This window comes from Dicentrarchus labrax, unplaced genomic scaffold (genome assembly GCF_905237075.1).
Source record: "Dicentrarchus labrax unplaced genomic scaffold, dlabrax2021, whole genome shotgun sequence".
Taxonomy (NCBI): Eukaryota; Metazoa; Chordata; class Actinopteri; family Moronidae; genus Dicentrarchus; species Dicentrarchus labrax.
Genome location: NW_026136707.1, coordinates 28,521,519 through 28,534,286, shown reverse-complemented (window position 1 = coordinate 28,534,286; position 12,768 = coordinate 28,521,519). Strand labels below are relative to the sequence as shown.

The 12,768-nt window shown below is 40.8% G+C and overlaps 1 protein-coding gene across 2 annotated transcripts in view; it reads right to left on the bottom strand.

Moving 5' to 3' along the window:
• LOC127367434 (uncharacterized) overlaps window positions 1-11,962 on the bottom strand; it is a 28,786-nt gene extending 16,824 nt beyond the window's left edge. Inside the window, exons 1-5 of one of the 2 annotated variants that reach the window (XM_051407281.1) lie at window positions 11,518-11,962; window positions 10,059-10,180; window positions 8,369-9,068; window positions 7,450-7,588; window positions 6,680-6,852 (exon numbers count right to left, since the gene is read on the bottom strand). In XM_051407281.1, the coding sequence (XP_051263241.1) occupies window positions 6,680-6,852; window positions 7,450-7,588; window positions 8,369-9,068; window positions 10,059-10,103 (1,057 nt within the window). In that variant the 5' untranslated portion in view covers window positions 10,104-10,180; window positions 11,518-11,962. Of the gene's footprint in view, window positions 1-6,679; window positions 6,853-7,449; window positions 9,069-10,058; window positions 10,181-11,517 lie in introns of both variants that reach the window. The other variant, XM_051407282.1, reaches the window with a different exon arrangement.
• Window positions 11,963-12,768: the final 806 nt, after the last annotated feature.

The window sequence follows — 12,768 nt, the reverse complement described above, 5'->3', positions numbered from 1 at the left end:
TCTACTCACATACATACCTGGACACTCTTCTTTTGTGTGCAATAACTTAATCCACCTTTTATTTTATATACAAGTGTTTTGTAAGCTGCTGGAAATTCAATTTCCTTGCGGGAGTCATCCCAAAGGGATCAATAAAGAGAAGTCTAAGTCTCTAAGTCTAAGTCTATTCTCTTTAATCTCCTCGCTCTGACTGCGTAAACAGGAAGAGGAAGACGTCGGTGTCTGTGTAAAGGGAGTATCTAGACGGGTTACTTGCTAGAAATGCTGTACAGCGACACTAGCGGCTGGCTAACCTAATAGCTCTTCCTGCAAAGCGAACGGGGGGAAATGGGCAGCGAACAGAGTGCCAGGCGGAACACGGGGGATTTGAATGAGAATGTATCTGATACTCGCGGCTGAAATATTGATACTTTCTGGGGAAACAAAATATCGGTATATATATCGCAGGATCGATAAAATTGCTCAGCCTTAATTAGTAATGTGATGAGATCCACTTCTCTTTCAGCTTCATCACACTTCCCTCACATGTTGTGACACAAAACCAGAGGTGGTTTGAGATCATTCTGATCCACTCAAACAGCTCCTCGTTGTGACACTGCAGCAGTCGCTTTTTGACAGACTTCACAATGTGCCAGAGGTCATACTCATGCTGTATGGATTTATATTCCAGGCTGATGACTCTCTGCACTGATGGGTTGCAGTCGGTTGCCAAAACAGATATGGTGACATCATACTCTTCCAAGTGGGAAAGGCACCTCTCCCGATCTTCTACCTCAAGCAAATAACTGTTCTTCACCTGTGTGACTTTTACGGTTTCCTGTGCCACCAGGTTCGACTTGATGTCCAGGAGTAATTATGTTCCATATGAGGCGTTGTGACCTGGACTGTCATATCTGGAGTCTCCTGACACAATGAGCTGCTCATCACATAGGAGGTTCAGTACAGGCTCACTGTGTACTGTCCAGACATTAATGACCTCTGGGATGACATAGGCCTTCTGTATGTTGAACCACTACTTTTTGGAGATGGTTTCCAGACCAATGGTGTCACATACCTCCATGAATGGACTGCACTTGTTTCCAGTGACAAATACAGCAGCAGGGAAAGAAACATTGCATTCCATTATACCTCTAATTAAAGGCTGAGAATGCCACGTATAATCATGGCCATCAATACATTCTGTGTTAACCCTAAGCCCAAATCCAATTTTGGACACTGTAGGTTGTCTTATCAAACATTTACCTTGCCAATGGCACACGTGAAAGAGCTTTAATAATTCCACTGTCGTCAAAATGCTTTTTCTCTCCTGTGAGACATTGGCTTCTTCATCATCAACATCACTGACACTTTGATCCTCATCACTGATGCTTCCCTCACCACTAAGCTCAAACTCATCATCAGAGGCATTATCTTGACTCCTCCTCCATTAGGAATTCTTCCTCAGAATCTTCACAGTCCTCACTGCTAAGGTCAAGATCTTGCTGAGATGATGATGCCCTAGCTAGCGAGAGGCCTTCTGCAGATGTGCAATAGGAGTGGTCATTGTTTATTATTTTTTTGGTCAGTACGTCATCTGGTGCCTGTGCTGATGTATTGCTTATTGCCTCCCTCTTCTCTATCATGTTCAAATGCGTAAGTCTGTGTGCTGACTGACTTTCTAAAACCTGACAGTCCAGAGTTGGGACCAGGAAGCAGAGCTGGTGTCTTACACACTTCTGTGCGCTTTCTTTAGAACAGTCACCCACCCAAAACCCCATAGAGACTGTGTCTGTCCCCCGACCACCTAAATTATTTAAAGAAATAAAAACAATAGGGGTTAAACATAAAAATCTAATAAAAATTAAGACTAACTCCTTAGTAGCACAAAATAAGAGTATGAAATGTGGACTGTTTAATATCAGGTCTCTGTCCTCTAAAGCTGTTTTAGTGAATGAATAAATATCAGATTATGATATTGATTTACTTTGTCTTACTGAGACCTGGTTGTCCCACGAGGAGTATGTTAGCCTAAATGAATCCACCCCCCCCCAGTCATATTAATACTCACATTCCTCGAGGCACTGGCCGAGGAGGTGAAGAAGCAGCCATATATGATATGATATATGAGTGTTTTAATGGACCCTAAACCTAAACTAAATTATAATTCATTTGAAAGCCTTGTTCTTAGTCTTTCTCACCCATCCTGGAAAACACTGCAGCCAGTTCTATTTGTTATAGTGTACTGCGCTCCTGGACCGTACTCTGATTTTATATCTGAATTCTCAGAGTTTTTATCTAGTTTAGTCCTTAAAGTAATTATTGTAGGTGATTTTAATATTCATGTGGATGTTAACAATGACAGTCTTAGTAACGCATTTATATCATTAATAGACTCAATTGGCTTCTGTTAGAGTGTAAATAAACCAACTCATTGTTTTAGTCACACTCTTGACCTTGTTTTATCATATGGCATTGATATTGAACATTTAATAGTCTTCCCCAGAATCCTTTCCTATCTGACCATTATTTAATAACTTGAATTCATACTATTAGATTATAAGCCATTAGGCAAAACTTCCTACAGCAGATGTCTATCTGACAGTGCTGTAGCTAAATTTAAGGAGGAGATTCCTTCGGTGTTTAATTCAATGCCATGTCTGAATTTCCTATAATAACTTTAGTCCCTCCGAAATTGATAATCTTGTTGATAGTGCTGCAGGCTCACTACAAAGAACATTAGATTCTATCGCTCCTATAAAAAGGAAATTATTAAAACACAGGAGACTAGCACCGTGGTACAACCACCAAACCCGCCAGTTAAAGCAAATAGCTAGGAAATCTGAAAGGAAATGGCGCTCTTCCAAATTATCAGAATATTGCTCAATTTGGCAAGATAATCTCAAAACCTACAGAAAGGCCCTCTGTAACACCAGAGGAGCCTATTATTCAGCACTAATAGAAGAAAATAAGAACAACCCTAGGTTCCTCTTTAGCACTGTAGCCAGGCTGACAGAGAGTCACAGCTCTATTGAGCCACATATCCCCATAAACTTAAGTAGCAACGACTTTATGAGCTTCTTTTATAATAAAATTATTACTATTAGAGAGAAAATTAATCACCAACTGCCATCAACAGTTATCAGTGGCTCTCCAAGTTCAGGAACTTTAACTAATGTAAACTTAGATATATATTAAGACTGTTTTTCTGCTATTGGTCAATAATTTCTACATCGAAGCCATCAACCTGTCTGTTGGACCCGATCCCAACTAGGCTGCTTAAAGAAGTCGGCACTACTTTACTGGATATGATTAATCTTTCTTTATTATCAGGATATGTACCACAATCCTTTAAAGTAGCTGTAATTAAACCCCTTCTTAAAAAGCCCACTCTTGACCCAAGGGTTTTAGCCAATTATAGACCAATCTCTAACCTCCCCTTCCTTTCTAAGATTCTGGAGAAAGTAGTCGCCAAAGAGTTGTGTGACTTTTTATATAACAATAGTTTATTTGAGGATTTTCAGTCAGGATTTAGAGTTCATCACAGCACAGAGACAGCTCTGGTTAAAGTTAATAATGACCTTCTGATTGCTTCAGACAATGGACTTGTCTCTATACTTGTATTATTAGATTTTAGTGCTGCATTTGACACCATTGACCATGATATTCTTTTACAGAGACTTGAGCATCAAATTGGCATTACCGCACTAAGCTTAGTGTTTAAGTCATATTTATCAGATTGTTCGCAGTTTGTACATGTTAACGATGAATCTTCAATAAATACTACAGTTAGTCATGGAGTTCCACAAAGTTGTGTACTTGGACCAATACTATTTACTTTATATATGCTCCCTTTAGGCAACATTATTAGGAATCACTCCATTAACTTTCACTGTTATGCAGATGTTACGCAGTTATATCTATCAATCAAGCCCAATGAAATTAATCAATTATCTAAATTACAAACATGTCTTAAGGACATAAAATCCTGGATGAGCTGTAATTTTCTGATGTTAAACTCAGAAAAAAACGAAATTCTTGTACTTGGCCCCAAAAATCTTAGAGACTCACTGTCTAAAGATATAGTTACTTTAGAAGGCATTACCTTGGCCTCTAGCACCACTGTCAGGAATCTTGGAGTTATCTTTGATCAGGATTTGTCATTTAAATCCCACATGAAGCAGACCTCTAGGACTGCCTTCTTTCATTTACGTAATATTACAAAAATTAGACACATCCTATCACAGACAGATGCAGAAAAACTAATCCATGCATTTTTTACTTCAAGGCTGGATTACTGCAACTCTTTATTATCAGGTTGCCCCAATAAGTCCATTAAAAAACGCTCCAATTAATTCAAAACGCTGCAGCACGAGTACTGACAGGAACTAGAAAAAGAGATCACAGCTCTCCTGTACTAGCTTCTCTGCACTGGCTCCCTGTAAAATTTAGAATAGAATTTAAAATTCTCCTCCTCACCTATAAAGCTCTTCATGGTCAGGCCCCTTCATATCTTAAAGAGCTCATAGTACCCTATTACCCCACTAGAACACTACGTTCTCTGAATGCAGGGCTACTTGTGGTTCCTATAGTCTCTAAAAGCAGAACAGGAGCCAGAGCCTTCAGTTACCAAGCTTATAGTTAGGGCTGGATCAGGTGAGTCCTGAACCATCCCTTAGTTATGCTGCTATAGGCCTAGACTATCGGGGGATTTCCCATGGTGCACTGAGCTCCTCTCTTCCTCTCTCTTTCTGCACTCATTCAGGTCCCATTAATGCATGTTACTAACTTCACTTCTTCCCCTGAGTTCTTGTGCTTTCTTGTCTCGCAGGTTCTTATCGATCCTGGTGGAGCCTCCTGCCCGGTCCTGCTAGATTGCCATTACCAATACTGTTGTTGCTGTGCACCTGTCTGTCTGTCTGTCTGTCTGTCTGTCTCTCTCTCTCTCTCTCTCTGTCTGTCTGTCTCGCTCTCTCACTCAACTGGTCGAGACAGACGACCACCCACCTAGAGCCGAAGGATCTGTCCTAGGTTTCTGCCTTTTAACAGGCAGTTTTTCCTTGCCCTTGTCGCCAAGTGCTTGCTCATGGTGGTACTGTTGGGTCTCTGTAATGTTATAAAGAGTTCGGTCTAGACCTGCTCTATTTGAAAAGTGTCCTGAGATAACTTCTGTTATGAATTGGCGCTATACAAATAAAATTGAATTGAATTGAACTGAATTGACTGATTGACTGTCAGGGTTACGACACTGCCTCTCTCCTGCTCTCTCTCCTGCTCTGGCTCCTCCTTTTAAGTACTACAGGGACTATGTCAGATTTCAAAAAATGTTTATTTTAAAAATATGTCGTTAATGTATGTAAATTAATGTATTGACAGACGGTGAGCACTCAGGGTTTAAAAAGATATAATTCAAAAAGTAAATAATTGTGCCTTACGTTGTTTTCGTGATTATTACGAAATATTTTTATTTGCCACTAGACACTTGTCACGACTTTTCAGCTGTTGTACCATGTGAAACAATCAACACATGGTAAAAAACTTTATTGCACCCATTGCAAGAAGAAACAAGAGGGAAAGTAGATAATGGAATTGGAGATAAAGTTTGTGGATTATCTTTGACGTGACCCTGACGTGGAAAACGTAGAGTCACTGTAAGAAATAACGTTATTTATTTGGATGTTTGCTGTGATGACCTCTGCTGAGGAATGAAAAAATGTATGGTGTGGAATAACTCGATTTTGAGGTGCATACTTTCAGGCCTGGGTGTTTGTGATGGTTGCAGCTGTTTGTTTTTTTCCTGACAGTCGTTTTGGCTGCTATATTGTGTAGCTGCTATATTGTTAAGCCATCCCCCAACAGATAAATCCTGTGCAGCAGAGATGCTATGGAAATCTTTCGACTAGAGGACATGATTCAGACTGGTTGTCGGGAGGTTGATGCTAGTACCTGTTAACGGATGTGGATTGCTAGATCCCTACCTGTCTTCCCTGCCCGGCTGGCGCGTTCTAGCGCCCTTTCCCTACGGCAGACTGATGCCTCTGTACTACTATGTGTTGGGCGGTCAGTAGAGTCCGGGTTATAGTAGGTAAAGTTAAAACAGACGGAGCAGCTTCAGGTTTAAGTCTGTTGGTCTGGTGAACCACTAGTTTACCGCACTCAAAGGTCTTCTCCTCTATATAATCTTCCACCCGAAAATGGTCGCTGCAAACGCCGGAGTCATCGCTCATGGGTAGGCTCGTTCTCTTCAGTGCCGCTAGCCAGCGCAGCAGCACCGTTCTCTGTTTCAGCGGCACTTTATGAAAATTTACTGTTTTGTCCTTGGCTTTCACCCTATAAAACTCATTTTTACAGCCTGGAGCAATACAATAGTGGCCTCCCTTTTGTCTTCTTCTGTGCTGTGGCTCTTCAGTCTCCATCTTTAAGTGTCTTTGTCTTTCCGTGTCTCTGTCATTCAGTGTCTGTCTTTCCGTGTCTCTGTCATTCAGTGTCTGTCTTTCTGTGTGTCTGTCTTTCACTCTATGTTGGGTCTGTGGAACATATACAACCAACCCTCTGATGTTGTAGGTCAGAGTGCTACAAGATGGCGGCGCCCTTGCCTCAAAAAACAAAACAGGACTCCTTTTTTATCTAATATGCTTACATTTGTCACTTTTGTTATAAAATTATTGAGTAGAGGTTAAATCCATTTAGTAAATCAGCTTACCTCTCAAACAGAGAAAAGACAAGAAGTCCTCAGTCTTGGGTCGACGTCTAGTCAGACAGGAGACTACAGCCAGGTTGTGGGTGTGGTTACTTCGTGCTGAAGTCATCAACACTGGTGGTCCTGGAGAGCTTGGAGGCGACTGGGCAAACTTCCTCTGTGCTTGCAGCCTTGGTCTGCACATGCATGTGCATCAGTTTATTAGGAACACCTAGCTGAAACGAATGTAATCTAATACGTCCTAGTAGAATCAGTCCTGTAATACATCCTAACCTCATGGAGTTTTTGATTCAACTGTATAAAGTGTTTATTGCATTAAACTAAACTAAACTATTATTTTGTCCATCCCATTTATATCAATGGCTAAATAAGAGAAACACATCTGTGTCTCTAATTCAGTACAATTGCACAGCACCACAGACTTTCTAATAGCAGGACTATTAAAACTACAACTGGCAGGGTCAAATTTTTTCTTTTAGAGAATATCACAAATGCAATCACAGTTTTTCCCTGCCCCTGATGCCAAGTGCTTGCTCATGGTGGGAATTATATATATGTATATGTATGTGTGTGTGTTGTGTGTGTGTGTGTGTGTGTGTGTGTGTGTGTGGGCGCATGTATATATAGATATATATATATATATATACACACACACACACACACACACTTGTGTTGGACGACACAAGTAGTTATCATGACTACTGCTTGATTTGCATTTGTCATCTGATCAGCACATAGGAATGAACATGCAAAAACACACTACAGCAGCAGACCTCTTGGTGGCAGGGTCATCCTTGTCATGATGGATGCTAGCAGGGCAGCACTGTTGAGGGTGTGTTCGTGAGTGCCAGCTCCAGCTTGGACTAGCTGACAGGAGGGACTGACACCGGTTGATGCCATTAACCAGGGAGCCTGGAGCCACAGAACAGTTGAAATGTGAGTTACTTACATGAAACAATTTTAGTACTTTGAAAAATGATCTACACATACAATGTCAATGTATATCTGCATGGATAAAACTATAACAAAAACAGCAAATGACATACTAAAAATAATGACAGGAAAGAGCTGGTGTTAACAGCTAAGCGAATATCAAAGCCTCATTTCATGGACACTTCAAATAAACCAAAGAAGTACATAAGCTTCAGCCCCAAATACATCTAAGTTGCAGCTGTGTATGTTTGTTGAACACAAGCAGTCAATTAGACAAGCTGGAAAACAGACTTATTTTAAGAAAAAAATATGGTTAAAATTAAATGTAAAAAAAAACAACTGTACATTGTAAACCTCAATCACAGCTTACAGACTCACTTCCTGACTTAACTGACAGAATTTACTTAATGTAGTTGTATGCACAGTTTTCCTGTGCAATGAGGAATTCTTAGTGAAATTACAAGTATGTTCACTTTCTGTTTGACCTCCAAGTAAAGTGGTTTGGATAGTTTGGATAAACCGTTGCCTAGTTTCCAACCTATCTGACACGTCATGTTTTATGTCACGTCAGACTCTTTTTAGTTATGCCACGATGTTCCCATATCTCAAACTTAGTGAGTACAAGGCTGTGATTACTGATTTATAAAAAAAATTAAAATAAGAGCAGGTAACTATCTGGAATTATCTTTAGAAGGAACTTCTACAGTAGCGGCAGTACTACTTAATTACTAACAGAGGAGGAGTATTGATGGTACTGACCACTGAGGCTTGTGGGAGTGTGTGACCTCAGTGTCCTGGACGGGACAGGAGTGCTCAGCAGTGTCTGTGTGTTTCTCACTGAGTGTTTGTTTTGAGTACTATGCATGTGTTTTGCAGTTTCTATATATGTCGAGTTCAGCAGCGACAGTCTATTTTGTGATTTCTGTGAGCGTGTCCTGGTTGATACAGACTTCTTCAGGAACATGTGTGTATTTTCTTGTAGGTGTGTGTGCTGTTCAGTGTGTGTAATTTTCCCTGTACACATTTTTGATTTTACTTGCATGTTCTGTAGTGTGTGAGTACATTTATTTTTTGGTGTGTGCGAGTCCTGAGACAAGTTTGTTTTTTGTCCTTTGTTGTTGTGTTCATGAGGGCGTAGGTGTTTGGACATGTGCATAGTTTGTGCACTGTGTGTGTTTTTTCGTGTGTGTACATTCTGTGGTCTGTGTGTGACTTTTTGTTGTGACGTGTGCACACTCTGTCTTGTCTGTATGCTTTTTTGTCTGTGCGTGTTAGGTAGTGTCTGCGTCTTTTGCAGTAAAAGTGTATTTTTTGACACGCGTTTGTGTGTGTGTGTGCGTGTGTGAATGTGTGAGTGATTGTGTGTGGTGCGGTGTGTGTCTCTGAATTCCCTGAGGGACAGGAAAAGAACTTTCCGGACCAGACGTTCTTCACACCATGGCATCCCATCACTGATGTCCTGCAGAGTCAGACACAAACACCATCAGCTTTGTTCACACTGCCAGCTGTGGATTATTTCTGCTCAAATTATATAAATTTCATCAAACATGATCATACTACAGTAAAATGTACAAAATATCTTTTCATGCACAGTGCTTCGCCGTCAACTCTCTCTGTCTATGTCACTGTGCTGTGTGTATGCATGAGCTCAGCCCCTGGTCAGAGGCAAGCTTGGTTGCAGGCAATTTTTTTTCTTAATGGTAAAATGGTAAATGGTCCTGTGCTTGTATAGCGCGTCTTCCACCCAAAGCGCTTTTACACTACATGCCATATACACTCTTTCACACACACTGACTCAGCGATGGCAAACCCTATCGAACAGAAACACATTCATACACATTCACAGCAATTTGGGGTTCAGTATCTTGCTCAAGAATACTTCGACATGTGGCAGGACGAGCCGGGGATCGAACCAACAACCTTCCAATTAGTGGACAACCTGCTCTGCCTCTGAGCCACAGCCGCCCAGCAGAGCTATTCACCTGTATTATTAAGGAAAAGTATTGGATCGGGGATCGGGATCGGTATCCGCAGAAACTCAAGTATCCTTGAGCAAAAGACTGAACCCCAAATTGCTCACGATGCTGTGCATCGGTGTGTGAGTGGGAGAATGTGGCATGTAAGTGATAAAGCGCTTTGAGTGGTCGGAAGACTAGAAAGGCACTATAAATGGTAAATGGACCTGTACTTGCATGGCGCCTTTCTAGTCTTCCGACCACTCAAATCGCACACTACATGCCACATTCACCCTTTCACACACATTCATACAGTATGCCACATTCACCCTTTCACACACATTCATACAGTGATAGCAAAGTCCATCGAACAGAAACTAACGCATTCATACACCGATGGAGCAATTTAGGGTTCAGCTCAAGGATACTTCGACATGTGACAGGAAGAGCCAGGGATAATGTTTAAAATAAAAGTAGAAAGAAACTTCACTTACATATTTTTTCTTGATGATATTCCGTTTGGGTCTGTCTGTACTCATCTTGCCCAGTAGACACTAAGGGGCACATGAATTATGGAAGCCTCGTTCCTTTGAATTTGGCTGTTTTGCTTTCTTTTCTGAAAGAAAACATTAGCAGTGTTCAAAATAAGATCACAACACAAAATATCAATATTCTGTCCCATAGTGTTAGGTTTTTTTTAAAAGTGGTAATACTTCCTTCAAGTACCGCCTTACTGGCTCTGTACAATATATTTGAAATTTCAGATAGACATGGTGGAAAAAAGCATGATGTAAAAACAAAGCAGAAGTCCACACAAACTAAGTAGGAAGCCTCAAGAATTGAAAACAGTTTGATAAAAAACTCTTGCCTCCTTGTTCACTTACTAGCCAAGTAAGTATAATGACCATGGCCATTTCTATGACAACTGAACAAACTCCCTCCACTGGGAGTTTGTTCAGCTAGTAAGTGGACCTTAAGTTACACGAGGTTTTTTTGTTAAAATAAATACATCATCTAGCTATTACCTAGCTGTAGATAATGTAAACTAGCTGCCAGCGAGTTTTGGGATTTTTCTTCATCAGTACAGTCAGTATCATGATATCTAACCATAATCAAATCTAAATGTGATTTACAATAGGAAATATAACCTTATGTTAAAAAAAAAAATACTTTCCAAATGCAGAGTTCTGATTCATGTACTTTTCATTGAAATTCACATTAGAAATTGCCCTTTAACCAGCCTTGCTCAAGGGCACCAAGATGGAAGCTGGTGATGTGGGATATCAGCAGGATATTGATTGCATCTTAGTTTTCCCATGTCTATAATCATCTATGTTAACATATATATATATATATATATATATATATATATATATATATAAGAAAAAATCACTGATTCAATTCGGCTGCACATACTGACTAATAATGCAAGCTGCGGAAAAAGTGATTGTGTTAATAACCTTAAGGCCTACAGACCAAGTCATTCAATTACCAAATAACCCTCCAGATCAGGTGTTACATGTAGATTTAACAAAAATGCAGTTATAGCCTATACACTAGCACAACATTTGAATGGATTTACATAATGCCGCGTATTTATGCTCGAATTAGTCCTCATTTGTGCTTAATTAAGTATCAGGAAGAAGCTTCCTCATTAAATTGTATGCCGTTACTACAACCAACTAGCGACGAATTCGCCACCAGTTAAATTAATATAGTCAGATTTATCTGGAACAACGGCCTACAGCCAGCTCAGCCAGAGCCGCTCATCAACATTTGAACAGATATTAGTGAAGGGTGTACCGGTAAATGTGGATCGCAGTCTACAATTCTGACTACGCTGTAACGTTACATGAATACACATGTTGTACACAAACATTACAACGGACATCTCTATTATAGTCATATTAATCCTTGAACAAAGAAAATATGAAACAATAATCGATCACCCACCTCCAACAGGATTACCACCGGCCTACATCATGAGCACACCAACAACCTGAGGGAATGGCACACGGACTCACACATTTTACCAAACCCTGAAGCAATGAGTCACGTAAAATATCCAACCGGTACCGGAGTCACCTTACTGAGCCTTTAGACTCGGTGTGCCGCTTTAAGTCGGCACCTGCAGGGGTGTTCAGTGCAGGAAGGCAAGCACCACTGCGGTTCTGTGAGCCGCCGTTTAAGAACCAAGCCAGCCCAGGTTATATTTCAGTGCGCATGTATTGTTTTAACTACGGTTGGTTTAGGCAACGATTGATTTGCAGTTGGCTAATTATGCGTTTACCACGTGACAGGGAAATCACTCATGGTTCATCCTCGGGGTTGGCCTCGCTCAAATTCCATTTGTCCAATACATCGTTTGTCACCCCGTCGGGACACCGAAACAAGTATGCTCTGCTTTGCCGTAGTTACCAAGAACCGTCCCTGTAGCCGACGTTTAGATCCTAATGCGCTTCTATTCGTGCAATTAAGGTACAGGCGTTGCGCAGGGGCAGATCTAGAGGGGTGGCCTAAAAATGCCTGGCCACCCCATCTTCCATCCCAGTTTGTTGTCAAATACTGTCAAGTTTAACACAATAATTGGGGCCCGAGCACAAGCAATCCTGCAAAGGCCCTATTGTAATTGTAGGAATTGGCTATTATTTTATTGCCTCTTACCCGCCCCCCCCCCACAATCAGCCCCCAAGACACGAATGTCCGACATACACAAAAATTGGTATGCATGTGTAACATGCTCAGACAAGCAAAAAAGCCTCTTGGCGCTACACCCCAAACCCAACAGGAAGTCGGACATTTTGGATTTAGCTGTCATTTTGGGCGTTGTAGTTTTCGTGATCGGATTAACTTCAAATTTAATCAGCGCAATCAAAGACATTCATGATTAAAAGTTGCGCTATTTACAACATCTAGTCAAATGGCGTGCCCGTTGCGTCCAACTTCGACGATTTGCCATGAAAAAGGAAGTTGTCTTCACTTCAGTGTACCAATCCAATCCAATCTCAACGAAACTTCAAGTGTCTGATAAGAGTCCTGCCATGAACACATCTATGTGATAATATTCAGTAATAGTGGTAGCGCCACCTTGTGGCAAAAGGAAATGTAATGTTTATACTTTTATGTATTTCTCCAAGCAGATTGATCAGATCCAGCTGTCAGAAGTCTCTTAAGATGACGATGATGACATCTTGTGAATCTTAA